Here is a 26,943-nt window from a genome sequence, read left to right on the forward strand (position 1 = left end):
TTGGATTTTGGCTTTTTTCAACGTGAATTTTAAAAAATTCCACCCTTGTTAAATTTGGATTTTGGCTTTTTCAACCTCGATTTTCGAAAATTCCAACCTTGTTTAAGCTTGGATTTTGGCTTTTTTCCAACTGAATTTTAAAAAATTCCAACCTTGTTAAATTTGGATTTTGGCTTTTTTCAACCTGAATTTAAAAAAATTCCAACCTTGTTGAATTTGGATTTTGGCTTTTTCAACCCCGATTTTCGAAAGTTCCAACCTTGTTTAAGCTTGGATTTTGGCTTTTTTTCCAACTGAATTTTAAAAAATTCCAACCTTGTTAAATTTGGATTCTGGCTTTTTTCAACCTGGATTTACGAAAATTCCAACCTTGTTAAATCTGGATTTTGGCTTTTTTCAACCTGGATTTACGAAAATTCCAAGCCATGGAAAATGCAAAATTTTCAACCTTGGAGAATGTCCCACATTTTCAGGTTGGATTTTCCATTGGATTTTATCTTTTTTCCAACTAAGAAAACTTGAAATTTCCAACCTTGGAAATCGAAAATTTTTTCCTGTGCTAGTCTAAGTATCCCCTCCCCTGGCCGTTCTATTGAAATAATATTTTAAGGTGCATATCTGGAAAAATAACAAAAGAGGGATCCAAATAAATAAAATGCGAAACCTAAATATATACAAACAATCATATTTATAGAATTATATTTCGCACTTCTTTTGACCTCTACGAAATAATCTTGAGATTTATAATTATCTAATCATCGTCCGTCGTCGACTCGTTAGAAAGATTTTTTTTGGTCTTTCGGTATTGTAAATCTTTATAAAATTGTTAACAAATTGTTTTTCCAAGTTTTTTTTTTTTCAAGTCATTAAAAAGACGTTTAAGCATTTAAGATTGATTTTGAATACGTTAATCGTTTCGTGTTATGAAGTAAAATCTTTGTCTTCCTCCACATTCAAAATATTTTGATCCACAATAATAATCTATTTAGTTACTCCCACGTACAGTAGTATATATTGAATGAAAGTGCATGCTGCTTTAATCATCTCATTTTTTTGTCAATGGCATTCTAAAAATGGAAAGTAATTAAACAGTGATTAGCAAATTAATCAACAGATTAACTTAATAGTATTTTTCTTATTAATCTCAAACTAAGATCTTGCCATTTTAAAAACACATTAAAATCCTGCCTCCTACTGTTCAAATATTGTTTTTCATTCTTGTATTTTAGTTCATTTGACATCAATAAAATACAATACCTAACTTCTCAACTCAGGTGGAGTGAACCATTGAGTTTGAAGCCCGAAGGGCTAGAGTAGAATCTCTAACCTTTCGCAGGCAAGACAAAGTGAAGTCACTTATTTCCCATCCATAGCGCGTCTAGAACGCGCGCAATCATGACGACGGATTGTATCTACGGTTCCTTCGTTTTTAAGGACTGCATTTTTTGGAATCTAGCGATAGATTTTATTTTCAATCTAGTGTTTGTGTAAAAAACACGCGCGGACGTTCTGGATGGGAAATAAGTGGCTTCATTTTCCATTCAGGAGTCTCGAGTCTAGCCCTTGGGCTTGGAAGTCAAATGAGTGAAAGAAATAATTACTTTCCTTTAAATAGTAAGGTTCAACTCAGTTTAGCCATTCCCCGGTCCCAGGAAGGGGGAGGTTCTATGTTTGCGAGGTGACGGGGTATATCCGAGCCAAAGTTAAAAAATTGACCCTTTGGGAGAGAATTTTTCCCTCTCTTGACGTTTGTAAGACCCTTTGAGAGACTATTTTCTGAATTTTCAGTCAATATTTTAAACTTCAATCAAAATTACGAGAATTTGAGAGTCGATTTTTAATAGTTCAATATTTTGATATTTCATTTGGGACCCTTTCAGAGAGCTTATGGCTGATTTATGGTTTTTGAACTTTCGAGGGTGTAAAAAAGGGATCACCATGGCTCGCATATACCCGACCCCTCATTCGGGGTTTCATACTAAGTACTACTTGAGATTTCTACTTGGCAGAAAGTGTAAGGTTTAGAGGTGACATATAAACCCGTGCGAAAATCAAAGATTAAAACTATTTAAAGACAATATTTGAGCCGAGAGACTGATTTTTAAAAATGTTCCGAAATGCAGTTTATTCAATTGACTCAATCTTTGATTTTCGTATTCTTAGCACCCTTTAAAAAAGACCATCTTTTAGGGGCCTTTAAGAGATAAACAAATCTGCCCTTACCAATTAATACATATCCAGCACCCACCTTTCCAAAGTTACCCCTGGAGAGGTGAGCGTTAGTTGACAAAGAACAAGAAATCTGTCTTACCCTGCTTGTGTATTAGCGTTGAGTCGTTTTAGATCCCTGAGATATCTTGATTTGTTTTTACAGTAGACGACCACAAGGACAACGACAATAATGAGAAGCACTCCCCCACCGATTGATACACCGATCGCAATCATCAAGTTCTTGTCAACTGTTTGATAAAAAAGATAAAGGTTATTTATTTTAGTTAGGTGTAATTGACTTAAACCAGGCATTTACTTTTGACTTTCTCCCATTTTTGATAGTCGAACATCTACTCTCGGGTACCTAATAGCCGGGGGGGTCGGAATAAGCAGGGGGGTTGGAAAAAACCTCAAAATTTAATAAGCGGGGGTTGAAAATCCTGGGTTGAAAATGTTTGAAAAGGAGGCTAATACAGCAGAATTAAGACAAAAAAGGGAACTTTCAAAAACATTTTCCCAAAAATTAATAAGCGGGGGGGGGGAATTGGGTTTGGAATAAGAATGTCCTGTGTGGAAAATTTTCGAAAAATTAATTAGCGGGGGGTGCAGCTATTAGGTACCCGAGAGTACACAGGTGAATCAAGGCAACGGTGACTACTGTCGTCATCGTCAAAATTTGTCGTTCTTTATTCGTTCTTTAGACGAAAACTCTCTCTCAAAATGATAAAGTGAGGATTACCTTTATCAACAATTTTGTTACATTCGAACCCATCCCCTTCGTATTGATCTTTGCATTGACAGGTGTACGAAATAACGTTTGGGTAAATCATACAATATGCATTGACGTCACACTGATCCAAGTTCGTTTGACACTCGTCAACATCTAGAAAAAAAGGAATAAGGGAAAGATCTTGAAAAAATCCATCAAAGAGACACCCCTGTCTCAGAGTCCCGGCCGAACTCTTTTTCCTCGATGGGGATAAAAATTCCTATTGAAATCCCAACGAGAATATAGAAATTCTTTTGTTCCAAGGTTAAAAAATCCAGTAGGGATTGTTTATAAATGCAATTTTAAACATTGAATTTCGAGTGGGGATGAAATCAAAGTCAATTTTCCAGTGGGACTAAAATTGTAGGGTATTTTGTCCACCGGGGACGACATTTTGGCCAAGTTTTCCGGTGGGGCTTGGGTGCCAGCTGGTCAGCGACACAGGGGTGTAAAGAGGGAAATCTCAAAATTAAATGTTGAATAAAATTATTGCCTATTGCGTCAAATATAAAAAAATATTAACAATGCCTCCTTGTCTGGGACAACATACCGGAAATTGCTTCCTTGAACTTAATTTTGCAAATTAAATGAGATTTACGAGATACGCGTATAAGAATATTCCAAATTTTTGATCCCTTCGGATATTCCTTCCTAAAAATTTTATTTCTTTAACCTGTTCTTATTTTCACCATTAAGTGAGTATTTTTGTGCAATTTCCTAAGAAAGCGGGTATTTTTAGAGCCTTAAAATGTTCTTAACATTTGATAAAAAATTTGCCATTGAACATTTTGTTCTTATAAAAAACGTGTAAAGGAAAACTTACCGGAAACTACACTCAACTGATCGTTCGTTTGCAATCTGTATTTCGAAGACTTTGTAAATTCGATGGTTTCATTTTGACTGATTGGGTTCAATTCTTGCAAAGTCGCATCTGTAGTTTTGACCTCAAAAATGTATTGAGCACTCAAAAAAGCTTCAGGATCTGCAGATCTTCTTTGCCGCTTTTGAAGTTGGTCAACAATGGTCATATTGGTAACGTTTAATCGAATCAACGAATATTTACGTTCGAAAAACTCAACCAATGATGTTTGTATACCATTGGATAAATCTGAATATTCAGTACTTTGTGGATCACCAACAATTGTCTGGAGCTGTGTTTGGTTGAGAATTTGACCATTTTGTTCAACATTCGTGAAAGTGACGTCACCATTAGCAGTACTGGTCACACTAAAGGTGATTGGATTACATTCTAATCCACAATTGTTGTCAAAATCCTTATCTGAAGCTTTGTGGATTTGAACCATGAGTGTTTTATTGGCTATAAAAACACCATCTTTGACTCTAATACCAAGCCTGTACTGTCCAACCGCGTCAGTTCCTAGGCATTGAGTTGTGTAGATGCTACCTTGGTCATCAATAGTGAATAATTTCTTTGGATCACCGTTATTTATTGAGAAGGTGAATGTCTTGGACACAGAATCCAAGTCTTGCACACCGACATGTGATACTAAAGATCCTTTAGGGAAATTAGTTGTGATTCTTGGGAAAACTGGAGAAACTTTGAGGGTCGGTGGATTATCGTTCACATCAGTTATGTCAAGGACCATGATGTAATTATAGATGGAAATAGAATCTAGGTTTGTTTTATTTGTGAATGTCAACTCGATGCGTTGTGTCTTCTCGTAATCTAATTTCCTTCGTAATACCAATGCCCCTGAAATTAAGAAAGAAATCTGTCACAGAAGTAAGTGTATATTTACTTTTCTAACAATTTTTGGCATCAGAATGAATGCTAGAGGCGTCAGATAAAAACACGTTGGTACCAATAAATTCTTGACAGGATATTACTTTATGATATATTATAACGAAAAAGAAAAATTCTTGCAACTTAAAATGCATCCATACGTTGGGAAAAGAAAACCATTTTTACAAACCTTTCTCATTAATCGCAAATGCATCTTGGTCACTGGATGCTTTTAATTGATAATGTGTTCTGAAATTTGGGTTTGCTGGTGTGATTTGGAAGTCATACGGTGAAGACTCTGGAATACTAAATGTTGTATAAACCCATGCTACCTTGAAGTCTGGTTGAGTTGGTGGATTGGTGGTGATTGGACTGGCTGATAAAGAAATATAGTTAGAAAAGATTCAGTTCGTTGTCATCTATTTGAAGTCCATCAAGTCCATCCCACCTAACACATAATATTCTTTCAATAACTGAGCTTAATTTACCCTGGAGTTAGTTTTTAAACACGGCAAAGCAAAATCTTTTGATCAGAGTTTTTTTAAGTGGTACCCTAATGGTAGCACTACTCAATAGTGGTGTAATACATTGAGAGCACTAGATCTACTTTTCCTTAAGGCCGGTGTCCAATTTCGCGCGAAGCACGCGAAACTTTTCACGTTATTTGTATGTAACGTCATTGGTTGATTGAAAAAAGAAGCAATTCCATTGATCAAAATTGACGTAATGGTTGAAAAAAGTTAAACTTCCTTCAACTTTTTTTTTGTTCGCGCGAAACTTTTTTATGCCGTAATCTTTTCTTCAGGCAAAAATGGTTAAGAAAAAATCTTTCGCGCGCTTCACACGAAATTGGACACCGGCCTTTAAACACTGTAACCACATTGGACTTTAGGCAAATTTTCAACACTGCAATAGCTTCTTTTGTGGTTACCACTTTCAAATAAAAACTCCACTATCAAAGATATATAGCTTGGTCCAGGGTTTATAAAGGTCAGTACTTTCAACCTTATTTCAAGAAGAACTTTGTTGTTCGTTCAATCATACAAAAGCCCGAGCTTTAAAATAATATTGTTTCTAGACACTAGAGACCATTTTATTAGGATGCCACATGAAAGTCTGTCCTTGGAAAAATCTTGAAAAGAAGAGGCACAGAAAGCTACTTGTTACACTATATAACTCATCAAGTATATTTAGCAGAAGAATAAATGTGACAATTTATTTACGCGAAAGGCAGGGTTTTCGAAAATAACCACGCCTCCAATTTTGTAAAAGCAAGGGTAACCGATTCGCGTTAATAACTTGAGTAGTGTAATAAGTGTAATAAGGTATATTAAAAAGCAACGTATATCACGTTTATCGCTCGTGCTAAGGCAATAAATTTTGAGGTTTTCTGTTTATTGGGTATGTTTAACAAACCGGTTACAGGTGTTCGAAAAGAAAAATTCATTTGTGCTATCAGTACCAAACATTACCTGATGATGTCATTTGAATTTGAATTTTTGCTGTAGTAAGAACATTGAATTCTTTTGGAATATCTCTTGCTGATAATGTTATCTCGTAAACACGTGACCTTTCACCATTCAACTGGATTTGACCTGCTTGGGCATAAATTACAGGGGTGGTTGGACTTTGCAAGTAAAATACAGAATTGCTCGGTAGAATCTCATAATTAATTACTCGGAAATCCGAACTGGCGTCCATGTCCGTGGCTCGAACTTCCCCAATGCGAATGCTTTGTGCGCTTGGGCTTGTATCGAAAACGGTCTCGAAAGAATACGTGTTTTGTGTGAATACCGGTCGGTTATCGTTGACATCCGTAACCCTTACTTTAACAAAGAACGATTCTGATTGGTCGGGCTCAACTTTGATTGACAGCTCATAGAATGTTTTTGTTTCAAAATCTAAAATCCCATTGGTTAATAATTGATTGTTGTCATTGATGTAAAATTTGTCTTTGAAATTTTGTAACGCGTATGTCGCGTTAGGTCCTGGATTTAATTGAGCCAAGAAGAAATCTAAAACGGAGTTTTCCGGTACGGTGATGGTGATATTTGGTAGGCCTGTATAAAAAAAAAAGTTTTCGTATAAAAATATGATATGAATTACCCTCCAGCGTATAAGAATCCTAAGGTCAAAAGCCTTTAAGTGCCAATGTCGTATATATCAGACATGGGCTATAATGGCCAGTCTGAGTTAGAAATCGTCATTTTTGGTCTGACTTGTAGAAATTGGATTGGGCTTCATTGTCAAGCAAAAAAAATCAAAAGTGAGTCTTTCCAGCGAGGTTTTAAGCCAAAAAGTAAAAAAAATGCAAAAATTTGACAAAATCCACTTTTTTAAGATTTTGATCGTTTTTTCACCATTTTTGGTCAACGAGTGATCCAAGTACCTCCAAATCTGGCCCTGCTTTATTGATTCTATCCTCCAGCAAATTAATTTGAAGATTTACCACTGGGAACCTTTCTATCATTCAGGCAGGTCCACGCAGCAGGCCTGACTACTTTAATTCCTCTAACCTACCCCCCCCTTTACCACCGCCCAACCCACCCTTCCCAAATCGGGCGGCGCCGATGGCGCCTAAGAGAAAGAGGGGACTCTAAGCTATCCAACGAACTATAAACGAGCTTCCAACTCCTTCTAGATCCGGAAATATAGCCTTTAAAGATTTAAAGTTTGAACTAGCAATTTTCTTTAAAAAACTTAGAAAAAAATGACCGTGACACTTAAAGGGTTAACTGAGCATAAGCTGAAACTGTTTATACAAAAGAAATAAAGGGAAGTTTTTTTGACTGTACATTTTTACAGATGACTCTTAATGAATGACTTTTCAAACTCGAAAGGGAAGTCTGATATGTTCGAATAACAGAGAGATTCGAATTATAGAGAGCATTTGAAAAAATTAGTCAAAAAATAAAATGATGAAATGAAAATTAAAGAGGTAGCGGAAAAATTTGCAAAAAATAATTCTAGGTCAAATAATTACCTTGGCAAAGCAAGAAAGTATGAGACAAAACCACAAAAATCAAAAAGTTCATTTTTCCAAAATCACATTTATAAACAGATGCCTTCTCATCTAGTCAATCGTGAGACAGATAAATGACTCCTCGTCAAAGTCAGCAATCGTGATTTCAACCTATTCTTTTATATTCGCTCATTAAATAGCTTTTAAATCCTTCTTTTATAAAAGAACGTCCTAAGAGCAGCGTTGACAATGTCTCTTAACCATCTTAAATATATATTAAATTTTATCAAAAAATACCTAATTCTGTTTTGTCTTTTATGTCAAGCTGTGTGGTTAATACCAACTTTTGGTTTTATAAAAAATGTTTTTTTCTTAATATGATAACAAAATTAATGATAAAAATGCTCATACAAAATATTCTTGGAAATTCATTCATCAAAAATACGTCAATTTTTTGAACAAAAAAGTCATGATGTGGCAAAATCTATAGCTTGTTTTCTTTTCGAAGATTTTCACTCTCTTAAATCGATTACTGCAAGTGCAGGCACTGGTACACTATGCTACAACTATCAGAAGCAGCCAGCGGAGAGATTTTTTAGAAATATGTGTTCTTATCTTCTAGGAGACCAAATGTTATAACCTTTCAATTTTTATATACAAATGATGTGTTCTGATTTCTAGGAAACCTTTATCGCACTATTTGTCACCTGACCCCAAGAATGTAGGTTTCTCATTTATTAGAATTATAGCCTTAAAGATAGTTAGTTCATAAAAAGTTGTTTCAAAGCATACTGTTAAATTTTATAATTAAGTTTTAGCTTAAATTAATTTCTTTCAAATTAAAATCTGAATCGAAGTTGATGGTATACAACCGAATCCAGGCATTTTTTAAAATAAATCCTCTCTAAGTCGAAATTTATTGAAATTAAGTTATGATGATAGGGTATTTTCTTACTCCTTCTGAACTAAGAAAATGGGTAAAGTATTCTATATCAAGCTTCATTGTCCTAAGTTAGATATTTTGACGAAAATGTTGGACCTATATTTTGGGGGTTAGTTGACCTACATTCTGGGGGTCCTCATAACCCGACATAAAAAGTCTGTCAAATTACATAAAAGTCTCATAACAGATCATATGCAAGCTCTGCTTTAAAGGAATATTAGTAGGGGGAATTTTGTTCGATTTTTTGAAATCGCTCGATTGTTTTGTTAGAAGTACTTGTTATACATTTTTGGAAAGCTAAGGGGTAGGGGAATCGAAATTACGATGTTTCCAATTTTTTTTCGGACACTTTGGTGTGATTTTCGGACAAATATGACGGTCTCAGGCAAAAATCATAGGGTTATATTGCAAATATAGGTGATTTCAGTACCTAACTCGAGATATTGAGCTTCAAAAAGCGCAAAAACTGGACAAAACAGCTGTTTCTGGCTGAAAAACACGGTTTTCAAGGGTTAATATCTCGAGTTAGGTACAGAAATCACCTATACTTGCAATATATCTCTAATCTTAATTTTTTGAGAGCTTTCCAAAAGTATACAACAGGTCTCCGTTTTCTCAAGCTAAAATTTTCATTAATTTTTTGACCCTATGATTTTTGCCTGAGACCGTCATATTTTTCCGAAAATAACACCAAAGTGTCCGAAAAAAAAATGGAAACATCGTAATTTCGATTCCCCTACCCCTTAGCTTTCCAAAAATGTATAACAAGTGCTTTGACCAAAACAATCGAGTGATTTCAAAAAATGCCCTCTACTATATGGTGAATGTAACGATCTGACCTGGTTGTTTAGCCAAAACAATTAAGCCACGTTACTTTTTGCTTGAAAACGAAAGCGAAAGCGCCTTGATGGATTATAATGTTTACGTTTAGGATTGGTTTTCAATTTTGTTGGGATTGTTTTGCTTCAGTCAATCACCGTGATCAAAAGCTCAAGTCCACCTTCGCTAGTTCGGGGGAGGTTCTCAAAAATAGAAAGTAGAAAAGTCGGAAAAGTCCTTTATTTCTGACAAATATTTAAAAATGCTAAGAACAATTTTTAATTCTAGCCTCAAGTTCTCGGTACATCGTGACGAAAAGTCGACAAAATAAATCTTGTATGTAGAGTCCATTATTCTCAAGTACATATCCCCCCTGAACAATGAACTTACCATAAGGTGTTTTCAGTGCAATTGATATCTTTTGGGTCTATACATTTGATTGGAGTGGTTTCATGTTCATTAGTATGTTGCAAGTATGATTTGGTAACATAAATTGAGTACTTGGTACTTGGTGACTGTTTGAATTCGCTCCTTTTTTATGTTCCAGTATATGCTTAGCTGAATATGAGTATTTTCATGTTTTTTTTTCTGTAAAGAAATATAAAGAGGGTCTTTAAAATGGGCCTTAAAAGAACAATATTAATTCTAAATGTTAGATTACCACTTTATCGGAAAGCATAAAACTAAAATCTTTTCTAATTAAAAACCATACCTCTTGGCAACTAAAAAACTTCCAAAAAATAGAACATATTTCAAAGAGCTGATTTTGATAAAAAAGATATATAGTAGGCCTGATTGGTGTAATTATTCTGCAAATTTGGAACAAAGCACCATTTGTTGAAAAGCTAGGCTAAAACCCAAGGGCCCAATTTTTATGGAAATTTTAAACTTATTTTAGGCCAAAACCAATTATATTGGAATCAGAAAGCTCTTGAAAAACTATATAGAAGACTTTTAAGCGAGTATGGCCGATTTCTGTACTAAAACGTTTTTAGCCTAGTTTTACCTAGTTTTTAAGGTTTACCCTTAAAATTTTTCTGGGCAGCCCTTCTGATATCAATCCATAGGGTATAGGCATGTTTGGTCCAAATTTGGTGCTTTGTTCCAAATTTGCACGATTTTTATGGAATTTGTTACAAATCGGGCCTACTAATATGGAAAATCAAAATATTAATCAGCGAGAAAGTTTCAGAAAAGTATACAATAAATTTCTTCATATCTTCACATTTTCAGCTTCGGTTTTCATTTTCATTTTTTCAAATTTCTAAAACATGCTCCAAAGCTTTCATCAATCTGCTTGAAATTATCTTTCCAACGGGAGTTACCTTTAATTATATCTTTTTTCACAAGAGTAATGCTTAAAAAGTACGGTCCACCCATTCTCTTAGGAATAGACTTAGGAGGCAATTTGATTGGCTTTTCAAAGAGCAAAGTTTAGAAATTACGTCATAAAAAGTGGTACCAAGGCGAAAATAAAAAAAAGTAGTGTTTCCGGAAACCGGCCGGGTGAAAAAATAATTTGCTGACCCGGCCGCAGACTTCGTTAGTAGTTGATACATTAGTATTCAGGGCTTACTTCATACTGTTTGTACATAAAAGTTATCTTTAAAGTTCTATTTCAATGATCTTAAGTTATCAAAAATAGTAAAAAAAGTTTTTGTCCGGCCGGCCGCATGAGAGCTTTTTTCCTTGACCCGCATTCCGGAACCGATACATTTTTTTATTTTCGCCCAAGTACAAAAAATTATATTAGTGAGAAATTTGAAATACTTATTTATGTCAAGAACACGATTTAATACCGTCTAATTCATAAAATCTTTGTAGACAAAAATATACTCTAAATACTACAATAGAATGCGAACAGAAATAAATTAAAGCGCTCTGATGTACAAAAAAAATATAGTGTGCCTCATAAATATATTGATTCTATTGATAGATTTGTGTTAGATTTTGCCAATAAAACCGTTGATCTTTTTAACTCGTTTCCCATAACACCTTGAAAAGTTTTGTATGAAAACGAGACTGAAATTTGGCCAAAACCTTTGACTGATTAAATTTTGTTAAGCCCCTTTCTATTCTAAATGGAATTGAAGAACAACGAGTCTGAAAATCAAAAACATGATTATTTTCTTCTTTTTGGTTGATTTAATGGGAAACCGCGGGGACTTTAGTTCCGCTGATGTCACTAAAGGGAGACAGTATATTTCACGATTTTGTGCCTTTTTACGCCAAACTTTACATTGGTTGCAAACTTTTTGCATTTTGGTTGTCCAAATACCCCTTTTTGATTGATGCTATACTTTTAAAATGTTTACTTTAAAAGTGGTTATTTACATTTTTCGACATTTTCTCAAAAATATTTCGCGAGTAAGGCCTTTCAAAACTTTCATTGGGACTTAATTTGGCGAATGACATCTAAAACCACGAAATCCGCGAAATTCAATCCCTACGAAAATTTATCCGATTTAAGTAATTTTAGGGTGTATAAAAAGCCCCCCCCCGCAACCATGCTACTGATCCGCAAAAGTGTTTTTTTCTTCAATTGCAAAAATGGCTACGTCAGAATTAATAGCCATGTTCTATTTAAGATAACATAAAGATAGCAAATAACTATGAAGAGCGCTGTAGTAGATTACGATAATAAGAAGACTTTTAACAAGAAATCATTTTTGAAAATAACTATCTAATTCTTTGAATCCCTAAAAACATAGTTAATTCTTTTACTTAGAAGCTCGAATTATAATGTCTCTGATAATAATGTTATTACTTCCTCTCATACATGTCCCCAACTTTGTTAATTGGAACCTACCCACATCGAGTGGAAAAAGGATTTAAAAATAGAACTTTCACGAATGTTCTTGAAGGATCTATAACGAATTGTTTCCGTTTTTTAAACCATCCAACACAACAAATATAACTTCTCTCTAACCGAAAGTAATATCTTATTTCCTCAAATCTTGACGATTCTTATATTTCTCTTTGACAACGTTCAAGCGACTTTCCAATTCTTTATACCTGTATTTCCCATTATCGGCATATCTAAAGAAATGTTGCATCGTTTTCCCGTCTAACATTTTATTCTTTCCAATGACCTTCTGGTAATGTTCAATATAATCAGGGAACGAAGACTTGATAAACGCATACAAAGATGGCGGCAGTTTGGTGAACCCTTCTACATTATCTAGCGCCGCCACTCGGAGAACTTCATGACGAATATAATTATTGTATTGTTCGAATTCATCGCCATGCGATTTCATTGTAATTCCAGGTTCATTAAACAGAGGTTTATCATTCATAAGAGATTGTATAGAAACCAACATGCTTGATATACTTTGAGCTGCTGTCCATTCGGGTCCAGGCCATGTTCCCAAAATACTTAAACAAACTTTACCATTGGCGTACAGATTAGGGTTAAATCGGACAACACCATTTCCAGTTGTCATTAATCGGACAAGGGGTGGCTTAATGGGGTAATCAGCCGTCACTCTGATGAAGAAATAAAAGAAACCGCCCTCGTAAGGAGTTCCTTCTGGTCCGCAAATTATAGCATGGATTTGTGTCAAATCATCGTCGTCAGGGGCAACAAAAACAAACGGAATCGGCTCACGGTAAATATTTTCAATGTCCTTTTTCAATCTTTTCATAAAGAACGAAGATGGTTTTTCAGCCATTTGATATTTCATTGGGTCCCATTGTTGCTTTGTAACGTCTTTCGATTTTTTCTGCTTTTTCGCAGGTTTTTCTGATGTGCTGGTATCAGTGGTTGACGATGAGCTTGGTTCTGCATCGAATGTCAAGTCAACATAATTTGATGTAGTTGGGACTGTTCCAACAACATTTGATGCCATTTTTTTCTCTTTCTGTTTCAATTTTTAGAGTACTCTAAATGTAAAAAGAAATAATTGAAATCGATTTTATAGCCTATGGGCTTTTCCAGAAAAAACGTACACCCTTTTGAGGATTTTCTTTCTAAGGGGGTAAGGTTAGGTATGCGAGGAATTCTATAGGGGTCTGTCATAGATAACTGGAATTCCATTGGGGTGACTTTTAAATCTGCATGGAAATTGCATGGAATTCCAAAGGCATCAGCATTCATAGCCAAGAAGGGTTGGGCCTCCTCAACAGTATTTGGTAGTTTTTTCTGGAAAAGCTCAATATAAATGGGGATATCTCCAAGAAAGTTCCTCGCTCCAGTTAAACTCTAGTTTAGACAGCCGCCTTTCGTTCTACCTTTTCTAATTGTGAATAAAAGTTGGCCTACAATAACAATTAGAATACGCAGGGCAAAAAAGTCAGCTATCTAAACTAGAAGTACGAAGGAGAAAGAAGAACACTCTTTCATATCTAAATTCTAGGAAAATGGTTTGACAACAAGAACAGAGTTTTTATAATGTACATCATTGATAGCTAGCAGTAAATAAATGTATATACGTTATGTGAAATATAAAAACTCGCACCATGTACAAAAATAATGCAAAATAAAATGCAAATAAACCGTAAAAATTTTAAGTGGTTAGGATATGTATGTGCTGCAATGTGCTGCAATTTTCTCCGGGGATACCTAGGCAAGTGGGGCCCTTAAGGGTGCCTCTTTTGAACCTGTAAGTCGCACATACCCGTCAGCTCGTAACACTAGTACCCCATGCTATTTTCTGGCAGACTAATAAAATATAGTTCGTAAAAAATATTCAAAAAATCCTTTCACAAATTTCGCATTATCTACACTACCAGAGCAGGATGCCTTCGAATTTTTTCAAATCTTTTGGATCATGTATTCAAATCCATCAGTGTAGCCAAATATGCTATAATAAACCGTTTTATAACAAAACAAACATAATGCCATAATAAAGATCGTGTTTTTAACCTTTTAGGGTTTTCATGTCATTATTTGACTGTTTCAAATAATATTTCAAGGTTTCCAAAGTTCCTATAGACGCCTTGATTACACTGATATATTATATTTTAATGTTTCAAGATTTAATCTTCTTGTTCCTGTACGCCAATGTCACTTATTTCCTCACTTTTGGAATTTCCTGATGGTACAGGTAGTTTAGTACCGAAATCTCTGATAACCATATCCTGGTACATCTTGGTAATACTAAAAAAGAAACAATAATCAGAAAAGAGTATAACATACGGCAACTGATACTATCAAAACCTAAAATTTCGTTTAACATATGTTTTTATTTTCGTTACATTTGTTTGATTTTTTTCCTGGTAAAATCACGAGAAGATTTAATTCGAAAACATCTCATCCCATCTAATTATTTTTTAAGTTTTATTAATCCCGTTTCATATCAGACACATATCTCATACCAGGTCAGATACTACTTCCTGATGTTTTGCTGTGTTCGATTTTGTGGAAAAAAAAATTTCTTCCTCTTTTTTAAGTAAAATCACTCCATAAGTATTCACACAAGTAGGCAATAGAGTACTCACCTATCCTGGAAATCTTTGTTGTTCTTCTTCAGGTCAGTTATATTATTTTTGTTCTTCAATCACTCTTTTCAACTCTAAATTTCTGTAGAAAAAGCAACAACCCTTTAAGTGCCAGTACTATTTTGTTATTAAGTTGACTAGTTCAAACTTTGAACCGTCAAACTTAGGATCTGAAAAGAATTAGAAGCTCATTGGATAGTTTTTTGGGCACCTTCCCCGATGCCAGTGGTAAAACTTCAAATCAGTTTTTTATAAACTTGATTTGATTTAATGTCCAGCTTTGGTAAAAATAGCGCACCAAGAATTTCCAAGCTTATTTCAACGAATCTCAATCATTTCCAAGAATTCTTTTTGTATAAGAATCACAACCCTCAAATCTGGAAAGTTTGAAGAATTTTTAAGATTTTGTTTCCTTCTTTTTCGCAGGTTCGAGACAATACTTGAAGGCGAAATGCATTTTGACGATTAAAAAAGATTATTTACTTACTTTTCTTTTTTGGAATCACTAAATGATTTTCTGTGGATTAAAATTGCAAAATTCTATGAACCACTAGGTTCACTTCGATTTGTGTATCTTATTGGCTGTGTATTTTTCAAACAAACATGGACTTACTTTCGGCGTTCAATTTTTAATTCTTCCTTCAACTGTTCATATTTAATCGCATTCTTTACTTTGGTCGGGCTGGCAACTTTGAAGTGCACTTCAACACCATTTTCGCACAACCCATCATTGCTTTTCTCCAAATTTCTGAAAAAATCAATAGACGTACTAATAAATTTCCTGAAAGTCATTCTATCAGAAATGCCAACTAAAAATACTCAAGTCAATCAACACAAAATGAAAAAAGAATGAAAAAAACATTCTTACCCAAGATTAACTTTATATGTAGTGGCTAGTGAAATCAATAACCTTTCAAAATGTTCCAAAAGTGCGAATATGTTCTCAATGTATTGTTTGGGACGAATCGTTTGTGCATTTCCGTGCAAAATACATTTTAATAAATCGTTAATTTTCACCAAGGAGATCTCTTTTTGGGTGTTATTTAACACGAAAGAATACAACTTTTCTAATGTGTTCTTGAATGGTACAATTCTTTCACTGTACTTTTCTCCTTTTGATGTATTTTCGACAGCTTTTTTAACATCTGGTAATAACCCAGATGCAAATAAATCGAACAAGAAACAGCAAGAAAAAGAAATAATGTGCTAGTGAATCAACTTCATAAGATCTTGTTCCATTTGAGTCTTTAATTGGAAATGCAATCATATTACTTCCAGTAACAAATCTAAAAATAGAAATGTTATCATCAGCTATCAGGTCAACAAATTTTCTTATGGAGACAACGAGACTCGTACAGAATTACTCCTGTACATCAAGAACAAGCCAACCTCGAGTCTTTCTTTTCAAGTAAACTGATCTTCAAGAAAAACATATGTGGTTAACCAAAATGGTAAAACACAATTACTTACTTCTTACTCTTTTGCTGAATTTTTAACTTTTTAAGATACTCTTGACAGTTGTTGGTTTTTTGATTGAAATCATCATCTCTTCCACTTTCATTTGGAAGACATCGTACAATATGATCTAAAGCAGCTTGAAGATAGTTTGTTATTACCACTAACGGTTCTTTATCAACCTCTATCCGAGTATGGTAGTTATAATCAAATAACAATCGCTCTTATCTCCTGATAAAAGTTTTAACAGCAGGGGTTTTAGTTTTCGCATTTTCCAAAAATAACAACGTGGATTCTAAGTCAGTCATTCCCAATTTTAAAAGCAATGAAACATACTCCTCAGAAACAACTGGTTTTGTGGTAGCTTGAGCCATGTTTGGATCCAACCTTGTTATTTGATATTATCATTCTAGTTTTCAATAAGGGATAACTCAGCATTATTTGAGTTGATACATTTTACTGTTTTCTTTTGTTGATTTTAAACTAAAACAAAAAATAAGAAAGAGTGACAGACTTTTTGATAAAAAAAAAATTGGCAGATAATAGTTCATGCCGTTCTACAGTACACGCTTTTTTTTATAAGAATAGTGTGCTTTGGATGAGGGTCAAGTATTCTTAAGAAAGTGCCAAAATTGAGGGTGAAATATTCTTAACGTATTCTTACTTTTTTAGAATTGACTTTTTTACAAACATGAGAAATGATCAATATGAGAGATTTGGACTTTTGAGTGAACATTAGGGTTAAAATTACATTTCTTCCTCGAAGCTTTAATTTATCTCTAACAAAGGGAGCAGTTTTTTCCAAACATAAAATAACTGTATTCTTATCAAAGTCTGAGAAACTCACCCTAGAGGGTATTCTTAGGGTATTCTTAAGATTTGGCCAATTTTCACCCTGATATTCTTATAAAAGAAAAAGCGTGTAATGCTTTTTAAAAGACAATTCAAAATTTGAACGAGCTAAATACACTCTTTTTTTTTATAGAACAATTTTATAAGAACTTAGATGAGGCTCAAAAATGATGAAAAGTAAGAACAATCTAAGAACATCGCAAGCAATTCCAAGCAAATTTAGAGGCAAAATATTATAAACAGTGTATAAAGCCTAAAAAATGCCTCACGTTTTCTCTAATAATAAGAAGCCTCAACAAAGATTTATTGGTTCTTATAAAAAAGAGTGTAGTCTACCTCGATTTAAACGTTAGCCAAGCCAGGACAGTTCAATATTCCAGAGATATAATAACTAAAGAGTTTCTTTACTATTATAAAACAGAACAAAACAAAAGATCAAAAATATCAAAAATACAAAATTGCAAAAAATACATCTTATTTATAAACAAAATGTTATTTGTTTCTGATACTGTCATTCATTATATATTAAAGTTTGGACCATTATCATTATCATGGCACGCACTATCGAAAAAGGTGTTTTTTTATAGGGATACTCAAATAATTTGAGATGTATTGCTTTGACATTCCTTAAATGGTCCTGAAAAAAAACCTTAGAATGTTCTGCTTAATTATTTTCAAAAGTTGAGTTACAACAATTTGGAAACTCTATGAATTCTTCCATTTTGTAATTCTATGGTTTTCTCACTAAAAGCCAAAAAAAACTTTTAACTTGATTTTGGAAAAAAGTTTGGCAAAAAATATTCTGGGGTTTTGTTCACGAAAATAGAAATAATCTACAGTCCAAATATCTCAAACCATCTGATTAAGACTCTTGGCGCAAAATCAGAATGGAATAGGGCGACTTGGGTTTGTGGATCTATAAAAATAGTTGCGTTTGCTTAGGCTCCACTTTCTGAACCAACCACTGGTCCTGGGGAAAGATTTCTTCGAGATTGGAAAATTACAATGACTTTTTTCAGCCAATTTACAAAAACTAGCAAAATAAATTACCATAATAAACTCTGATAGCTATATATGTGAAAAAATAAAAAAGTGCGCCAAAAGTATTAAAACATAAGATGTAATTTCATGAAAAAACTCAACAAAAAGTCAACAAAATTTATTTCAAATTATCCCTTAACAAAAAATACAAAATAGAAAAGATGTATTTAAAATCATCAATTATTTTATAGTCTTAAAACATCATTAGTTTTAACTAGCGCCGCGAAGTGGAGCTTCGGATAGGCGGTCGAGTTAATTTAGCAGCATTACTATAAGTAATCGTGGTAACTTTAGTAGTTTTAATAACAGTCCCTGTTGTTTTGACTTCGGATTTACCATAATCTGATTTTGAGGGTTTTCTTGTTCCAATACCACTAATGTTTTCATACAATTCTGGCAGTTTAGATTCTCTAGGAGGCTTTTCATCTATCTCCATTGGAGTTGGTGTGTCAGATCTTCCAGAATCACTGACGTCTTCGTCATGGTCATTTTGTCGCTCAGAATGTTGACTGCGAGACTGATCTTGTGGGTCAATAGAAATTTCATCAGATTTGTAATGGACCAGTAGCTCTTGTTTCTTCTCTGACTGAAATTTTTCACCTCTTTCAGCAAACTTGTCAGTGCCTTTCAGGGCAGAACTGCTGGAATCATTTAGGTTTGATTTGCTACTTTCTTTTATACCATCTTTGGAAGATTGTTTTGACTGTTTTTCAGCCAGTTGGATAACTTCATCATCCTTGGGTGGATCATTTCCACTTGATTGTAGCCTTTCTACGATTCTCTTTTCTTCCATTGGACTGTAAAACAATTTCTTTTGGTCAATCTTTGGCTCTGCTACACAATTCTCACGGACGGCAATTCCAGGACCAGTTGCTACATCTTTACTCTTGATCTTTTTACATTGTGTTTCTTCAACTGGAACATTTTTATTTGAAACTTCCTCCACTTTTTTCCCCTTTAAAGAAGGTGGCCTCTTCCCAACATATACGTCACCTTTGGCAAATGCTGGCAATCCAGATTTGAACTCATCTTCAGATGTAAACAAACATGGCCATAAATAAAACTGAACATAATCACCACGTCCACTGAACTTTGTATGAAGTTTCTTGTTGAATTTTTCCCCGACATCTTTGGTAATATAGATGGGCGGTAGACAGCAATTCATTAACCAAGTCACCGACACACATCCCATGATATACTTTGAAATCATCTCATCATATTTCTCCTGAGCTAATTCTGGATTTCGTTTTTCATGTCTCTGGAGCACAAGCTATAACAAAAATTATAAAATGGGGGACCGCATTAAACCCCTGAATAGTCAGATTAAAGAAAACTAGCCGGTACCCGGCTTCGCATGCCGGTTAAGATGTAGCCCTTTGAATGCTGTTGTTGTTGACAAATTTTTTGATTTTTATGTTTTGATTTACATTTGAAATGTTCATTTCTGTAAAAGGAATTTGTTTAGTTTTAAAAAGAATTCGAATGTTATTAATAAATACGATCGTTAATTACATTCGAAAACATTAAAACAAAGGCAAGAGAAAAACAAAGGGATGGGCAAGCCAAGGCAGAAATTAAAATTAATAAATGTAGAAGGGCCTTGAATTTCTAAACAAAGGCTGAATAAAGTCTAAACCAGGCTCTATCCGATCCATCAATCAAAACAAACTTATCGAGAACAAAAACATTGCTTGCGAAAACGAAAGTGACACACGGAAAACAGACATACAGATTACCGCTATTAATATATAGATTAGAAAATTATTTATGGAACATTTCTATAACCATTTCAACGTGGGATCTATAGCATGATTGAATATCAACTCTCTCAACAGCAAATAAAAATGTATAAAATCAGTATTAAAAGCTCTTCAAAACCTTCAAATTCTCCCAGCCTAGGAGAAGATCTTGTTTAAGTATTCACTTACTTTGCAGAATTGTTCTTGAATACTTTCATGAGGCATGTTCTTCAAATTTTCGTGAATAAATTCCAAAATGTGTTTGTTCCCTTTGTAGGTATTATTAGCAGAAAATGGCATCTAAAAGCAAATTGAATTGCCAAATTAAATTTTGTTGCTGTTGTTCTGTCTGCTGTTTTTTGGAAGGCGCAATCTAGTTTGTTCTTTTAAAAAAAGTCCACTTGTTAAGATGTTAAAATAGCTGTGTTTGCCAATGAGCTAAAGGATGTATACAAGATACGACAGCCTGGACAGCCTTCAACAGCAGTCGGTCTATCATAGATGTATTCCTACATCGGCAGCAACAATTGTAGTAAATCTTGAAAAGGTTTTGTCAGGTAAATAAAATAATAAGCAATTTAGTTGCACATAATATCACTTTCACCGAACAAAGATGGGTCAAATAATCAAACTTATAAATACAAAGAAATTTCAACCTTCTTGAAAATACACTCAAGCGAGTTTGTGACATCTCCGGTGAATTTATTAGCATATTGGTTGCATAAATCGTTTGCATCCTAAAATGAAACATTAAACAAATCTAATTCAACAATTGTCATTGAATACCTAAAAACTCAAAAATATATGCCACATAAAATGGTATTATTATTTGTACTTAGTAGTATTCACTTTTCAAAGCTACAAAAAATTAGAACCCGATCCTTACAAACAAAATCTCCAGGAGATAATCAGAACATTCTTTTTCAGACAATTGATCCCATGCGCTCAAAACATCATTGTACTCGTTGACGTAGAGTAATCTGAATTTATCTTTGACGATACTTGGGCGGTTAATGTCCAACAAATTTTGTGAAGATGTTGTGCCAACCTCTTGAGACATCATCATAGAACTGATCCTAAAAAATGGTTAAAAATAAAATGTAAGTTCTAGACGACAACTGAAGAAATCGTCTAATAGAGTAATCAGTCAATGCATGAAAATGAAGAAGTTTTTATTTTTACCTATTCCTACAATCTTCATTTTCTTTACGCAAGCTCACTATCTCATCTTGTTTTTCTTCAATAATCTTCCTGGCTTGTGATGCCCTATAAAAAGTTGTTGAGATCGATGATTATTGGTACCAAACTTGTTCAGGATAATTCTAATTTGAATCTCGTGTGATTTAAACTTCTGTCATGTACAAACTCAAAATTCTTTTTCTTATTTGAAAATGGAATTTTTGTTTTGAGTGTTAAACAAAAATATTCAATAAATAAAAATTAGCATCACGATTTTTGATCAAAAAGACATGTAATACATATTTTTTAGGTTTTAAGTATAAACATTCTCTTTTTTTATGGAGGTTGAGGTCACCCCTCTTACTCGGTTTCAGCAATGCGATTAGCTTCATGAAGATCACAATTCCTGAAAACAATAAAAAATAGTTTTATTTCTTAAATTTTTGCTTCAAAAAATCTTTGGCATTTTATGTTTTATTCAGTAACTTAAATATATATGTCAAAATCAGGAAGATTTGAACCTTTTCAAAAAACAGTTCTCTTAAAAGATATAAGACAAGACAAGAAACACTCCTTTCCTAGTGGGAATAAGCCCTAACCTAAATCAGAGATCACTTCCAAAAAAGATATACACACAGCAAATTATTGATTTATTTGGGATTTTTTATAGATGTTATCTACTAACTTTTTGCGCTCACGATTCAATTCAGACTGTAGTTGCTCATGTTTCCCTCTTAATGTTTCGATTAAATCTTTTGAACTGTTCTCCATGGTCACTGTACGAACACTGTTTTTGATATCTTGTGCTGTAGTAGTTTCCAGCTTTTGTTCCTGTTCTGGCTGCTTCTTCTTCTCTGGTTCTTTCCTATTCTCCAATTTCCTGAAAGACAAATTCAAAATAATTGTTAAAACAGAATTTAAGGATGTTAGATGAATTTTTACGCCTCTTGGAATAGAAATGTTTAATTCTGCTCAGGGACATGTGAAAAACAGTAGATGAAAATTCAATAAAAAATGCTTTATATCTTTATGATTATTGATAACAAGAATAATTTTTGGAAGAATAACTCTGTTCTGTTAGGTTCAGGACCATTGATTTTAAATACAAAAGGGAGAGAGAGGAATCTTCAACAATTCCAAAGCAAAGAAAAATGAAACTTAGAGATTTATGCCACATTTTGGGGTGATGCAATGGATTTTTCTCTCAATTCAGAGTTTGGCCGAAACCAAGCGGGTCAAACATTTTCAATGAGAAATAAGTGGCCTAATTTCACATCCAAGATGGGCTTTGAACTCAATGCTCAAGACACATTGCAATGAATTGAATTAATACATTAATACATATCTGTACCTCAATTTGTCTTTGTGAACATCCTTCAATAAAGAAAGCAATTGTTTTGACCAATGAAGTATCTTTGCTATGAATGACAAATCATTTGTAGAGTAGGACTGAGCTGCTTGATTCAGCATGAATTTGAAATTCATATTGATTTGTATCAAGAAATTATTTTTAATTTCATCAGCGGATATAAATCCCTTTAGTTTTTCCATTGCCTGTCTACATTCTTTTCCTTCTTTATAAAATAGGTCATCATATCCTTTTCTCTCAATGGCATATTTTACATACTGCATATCGGCTGACCCAACATCAAGAAGATAGTACATGTAAAGTGTCATTTCCCCTATTTCAAACCCTCTTGTCTTCTTGGAATTCCCAATTTGAAAATGAATCTCATTCTTCGAATCAGAAGAATATCTGTAAAGTAAAAAAAGCGTTAGAAAATATTTGTTATGCTTGCAGAATAATGAGGGTGAGGATGAGGTCCTGAGATCAGATTGTGATTGTTTTCTACCCACCACGCTGAAGCTCTAAAGGGATGGTTGAAAACAAAAACAATTTACGAATATGCTATCTCAAAATCATAAGGACCGCGCTCGTCTAAAAGGACTGGGAATGACAACAAAGTTGCGTGATTGTGTTTATGAATTGGGCGCTGTATCAGGAAAATTTTGTTTTTGACTTTCCAGCACAAAAAGATTCGTGAATTGTACAATTGTTTCCCTCACAGAGGCAAAAAACATTATTTTAGTCATAATTCAATTTCTTGATACCTGAATGCCCTTAATTTTCGCGCACTACCACTGCGCGGAAATTAAAGGGTGTGCGAAAAGGCCTATTTTTGCGCAATAGGCTGCGCGAAAATTCAAATGTGGGCGAATTAGCAAATAAAGAATTTTAAGTCACTTATAGCTTTTCTAAGGATAGCCTCTTCTCTTTGCTCTCGCCCCTCACCAAAAATAAGAGTATAGAAAGAAGAAAATAGGTTGGAACAGATTAGTGTCCGCTAATTAGAGTGTCCGCCTTTTGGAGACTTTTTCATGAGGATTTGACTGGAAAATGGCCAGAAAAAAATATGTAAAGAGAAACAAACTTTAGGATGTGCGAAAATTGATAATAATAGGGGTGCGCAAAAGGTAATTTTTAAAGGGTGCGCGAAAATTAAAGGCGCGAAAATTAAAGGGCTCGAAAATAAAAGGCGCACAAAAATTAAGGGCATTAAGGTATTTTCTAACAGTAGTTGAAAAAAAATTCTATACCTGCCAACTACTTTTGCGAACAATTGCAATGCCTCGTTGCAAAACTCCAAATCTTTTTCAAACTCATGCTTTCTTTTAGCAGCAACAAGTATTTCGCCAACATAATATAGAACATCCTCGAAATAAGACACAATAATTGAAAGTCCATCGATATCAAGTGCTGTACGGAATTTATAGTTAAAAGTGCAAACCAAACGATCCAATTTTCGGATGAATACATCAATGGATTTTATTTGTCCCATAGATTTATTGTAGCGTTGTAAGTATGCAAGTAGATGTTCCAAGTGGGTTTCCCCAAAACCCAAAAGAAGACTGACATATTTTTCAACATCAATGAAATTTGTAGGGTTGGTATATAAGTTTGATTTGAGAAAGGCAGCTGCTTGGTTCATCATAACCCAATACTATAAAATAATATATGCTCATAATGTTATATGGCACATGGGTTTGAGAGCCTGAACCTTTCATGTCAAAAAAGTCCCGAAAACACTGAAAACACTTTTACCTGAAACACCTTTTCTGAACCTTTCATGGTTTTCTGGGTGTTTTTGGCAAAAACATTTTACCAGAAACACCTTACCTATCGAGGTGGTGTGTTTCCAGCATTTCCTGTGTTCCTGGTATTTCCATAAATCAACTCTCAATTTTCCCCACGAAACTCAGGCAAAAATGCCATTTCCCAGAAACACCACCATTTTGTGAACCATTCAGTCTTTTTCCTGGTGTTCCTGGTATTTTTCAAGACGATTTTGAAGCTCTTGCAGTGTCCTGACTGAACCAATCAGATAAAAATCGGGTTAAAAATCGGGCTAGAAAATCGGAAAAAAAAACGGGGAAATGGGACTTTTCGATACCGTTTCAGCCAGTCGGGACTTGTTTTATAGCAGTCGCCTTCGACAGGACATTTAGTGTTTATGGTGTTTTTAAAATTGAACCTTTCATGCTTGAAAGTGTTTTCTGCAAACAAGGTAAGCAAGGTGTTTTTAAAAACATGAATGGTTCAGGCTCTGAATATGTTAAGCATTTCAAATGTTGCACCCCCCTTTAAATTTAGCTTTCATGGAAGTATGGTAGAAAGTCAAAAAAAAAAACTTTTGTATTGTAACCACTTAATCATGTTTTTAAGCATACAAGGAAAAATATCTCAGAAAAAAATGAGATAAACACTTACACTTTTTAACCCAATTTGAAGATTTGAAACCAAAATAAATCGTACTTTCAGCTTTTACAACTAGAGGTTTTCATTCATAATTTTTCATATTTTTTTTCTATCTAAAAAGAGAAATTAAACAAAAGGTTTAATGGATCAACATTTTGATACATTGAGTGAAAACATACTCAGTAGCTGCATGCAATAGGATAATGACTTCTTTCTAAAGCAAAAACTGTGATTAGAGAGATTCCTAAAACTGAATGACAATATATGGCAACCGTGACAGGAATATCTTGGCTTCATAAATAATAGTAATAATAAATGGGTAAACAGCATTTATATCCCTACACTAGCGACCATAGTGTAGTGGTAGAGCATCCAGCTATGGTGCGCAAGGTTGTGGGTTCAACCCCCAGTCGGGTCATACCAAAGATCTTCAAAATGGTACTCGATGCCTCTCTGCTTGATGTTCAGCAATTAAGACAAGGATCAAAGGTAAGGGGAGTAATCCAGGGAGAAAGAGTGGCGCCCTCCCCTACCTTCGGGTAGATAGCTATCGAATGAGGAACCTTCGGGTAGCCTCCCACTGCAGTCGCAGACTTACTTACTTACTTAAAAATAAATTGAAATAAATAAACAAAACAAATAATAATAAATAAAATTAGTGAAAAAATAGTATTTTAATTTATTGATGTGTGTGAACGTGTACAAATTACATAAAAATATGGTATTTTTACAAATCATATAAAATAACTAAAAAAGCGATACATTACATATTAGGAGTCTTCTCGTTAGAAGATTAGAACCGTCTTATGCTTTAGTTTTACTGCCTGCCAGCTTACCAGACATTGACACACAGTTTTTGAATTAAGTGCGTTAATTCAGCGTGAACCACTAGAGAACAAGGACATGGCGTATTATGGAATCAATACCTAGCCCAGTTATAAACAGGCTTATTGAGTTTCTGTCAACCCTATTCCCCTTACATGGGCTGTGTGAAGGCACATTCACTTGCAAAGTGAATAATAAAGGTAGAAAATTTTTCATTAGGCTGGACTTAAAAATGTTGGTTTGCCATCAGCCGACCCTCGATGTTAGAGGCCAGTCGGAAAATATTTCATTTTGACGACTTGTGAAAGTTCTCTTTACACAATTTTCAAATAAAAACATAAAGAGCTAGAGGGGAATTCACGATTCTTAAGCTTAAGACTCGGGGTACCTAAGGCACTCCCCATAACGGCCGCACAAGGTTCCATCCCTTAACGTAAATGTGCATAGGGCTATGCCAAGGTGTGCGAGCTCGTGGGTTGCTTTATGCCTTCGATTATTCTAGACATTGTCATACAATGTAACATGACGACAGTGAATTACTACCTTGATGTAACGTTTGACAATAGCAATTAGTACATATCGACCGTACCACAAGCCAAATAACGAAACCAATTACGTTCACGTGCAGTCAAACAACCCTCCCAACATCATTAAGCAGATCCCACTTTCAATTCAGACACACTTATCCAATCTTTCATCGAGTGAAAAGATATTCCACCGAGCAACGCTGCATTACCAAAAGCGCAACAAAGGTCCGGTTATAACAATGCTTTTGAATATAAACCAACACGTAACATCGACAACAACAAAAAATAGGAAGAGAAAGATAATTTGGTGCATTGAAGATACTGTCACATTTTCTTCCAAACTACATCGCAAAATACTAAAAATACTTCGCAAACAGTGAAAAAAATATGCCTGAGCTCCATTTTTTTAAGCTTGCTTCACTTGAAAAACAGCAAAGCTCCTTAAAATTTATAAATCGAACCCTGAATATGCTTATTAAACATTATAATTATATACTAATATCCAAAGGACTTTTAGTGCGTTCAGCTACAGCTTAACCGGCGTGCGACGCCGGGTACCGGCTAGTAGTTATATATTTTAGTAAAAAATATAAAGTCAAAAAATATACCTGCATAAACATAAATTCACTACATTGACATTTTAGCTAGACTTTTTCATGTAAAAAGTCTATACAGAAAAAT

At 34.2% G+C, this 26,943-nt stretch overlaps 3 protein-coding genes and 1 long non-coding RNA gene across 4 annotated transcripts; all 4 read right to left on the bottom strand.

Moving 5' to 3' along the window:
• Window positions 1-859: 859 nt before the first annotated feature.
• Window positions 860-8,039, bottom strand: LOC136799700 (protocadherin-like wing polarity protein stan). The gene is made up of 7 exons (XM_067056414.1): window positions 7,708-8,039; window positions 6,197-6,784; window positions 4,915-5,100; window positions 3,804-4,694; window positions 2,951-3,094; window positions 2,312-2,459; window positions 860-1,067 (listed from the first exon to the last, which is right to left on the bottom strand). Exons 1-7 carry the CDS (start codon window positions 7,757-7,759, stop codon window positions 1,046-1,048), a joined length of 2,031 nt encoding a protein of 676 aa, XP_066912515.1. The 5' UTR covers window positions 7,760-8,039; the 3' UTR covers window positions 860-1,045.
• A 3,605-nt stretch (window positions 8,040-11,644) lies between these two features.
• Window positions 11,645-13,343, bottom strand: LOC136799701 (ubiquitin-conjugating enzyme E2 Z-like). The gene has a single exon (XM_067056415.1). The coding sequence runs from the start codon at window positions 13,294-13,296 to the stop codon at window positions 12,391-12,393; it is 906 nt and encodes a 301-aa protein (XP_066912516.1). The 5' UTR covers window positions 13,297-13,343; the 3' UTR covers window positions 11,645-12,390.
• Window positions 13,344-14,229: 886 nt separating this feature from the next.
• LOC136799702 (uncharacterized) lies at window positions 14,230-16,073 on the bottom strand. Its single transcript, XR_010845558.1, has 4 exons — window positions 15,756-16,073; window positions 15,501-15,635; window positions 14,888-14,969; window positions 14,230-14,546 (listed from the first exon to the last, which is right to left on the bottom strand). It is a non-coding gene; the product is annotated as an uncharacterized lncRNA (long non-coding RNA).
• A 2,376-nt stretch (window positions 16,074-18,449) lies between these two features.
• Window positions 18,450-25,010, bottom strand: LOC136799687 (uncharacterized). The gene is made up of 10 exons (XM_067056401.1): window positions 24,923-25,010; window positions 23,752-24,155; window positions 22,505-22,909; window positions 21,839-22,033; window positions 21,518-21,559; window positions 21,157-21,240; window positions 20,861-21,050; window positions 20,631-20,711; window positions 20,164-20,274; window positions 18,450-19,505 (listed from the first exon to the last, which is right to left on the bottom strand). Exons 2-10 carry the CDS (start codon window positions 24,144-24,146, stop codon window positions 18,450-18,452), a joined length of 2,559 nt encoding a protein of 852 aa, XP_066912502.1. The 5' UTR covers window positions 24,147-24,155; window positions 24,923-25,010.
• Between the last annotated feature and the right edge of the window lie 1,933 nt (window positions 25,011-26,943).

This window comes from Clytia hemisphaerica, unplaced genomic scaffold (assembly GCF_902728285.1).
Source record: "Clytia hemisphaerica strain Z4C2 unplaced genomic scaffold, Clytia hemisphaerica genome assembly, whole genome shotgun sequence".
Lineage (NCBI taxonomy): Eukaryota > Metazoa > Cnidaria > Hydrozoa > Leptothecata > Clytiidae > Clytia > Clytia hemisphaerica.

Bases quoted from the DNA above. Each gene is read 5' to 3' on its own strand.
- LOC136799700 (XM_067056414.1), bottom strand. From the start codon at position 7,759: ATGAACTTTTTGATTTTTGTGGTTTTGTCTCATACTTTCTTGCTTTGC. The intron at 5,101-6,196 runs GTAATGTTTGGT...TTTCTTTATCAG, and splicing joins AATTCAAATGACATCATCAG to CCAGTCCAATCACCACCAAT. The intron at 4,695-4,914 runs GTTTGTAAAAAT...TCTTAATTTCAG, and splicing joins ATTTGCGATTAATGAGAAAG to GGGCATTGGTATTACGAAGG.
- LOC136799701 (XM_067056415.1), bottom strand. From the start codon at position 13,296: ATGGCATCAAATGTTGTTGGAACAGTCCCAACTACATCAAATTATGTT.
- LOC136799687 (XM_067056401.1), bottom strand. From the start codon at position 24,146: ATGATGAACCAAGCAGCTGCCTTTCTCAAATCAAACTTATATACCAAC. The intron at 22,034-22,504 runs GTACAGATATGT...TTTGTCTTTCAG, and splicing joins GTTCACAAAGACAAATTGAG to GAAATTGGAGAATAGGAAAG. The intron at 19,506-20,163 runs GTAAGTGAATAC...TTTTTGTTATAG, and splicing joins TTCAAGAACAATTCTGCAAA to CTTGTGCTCCAGAGACATGA.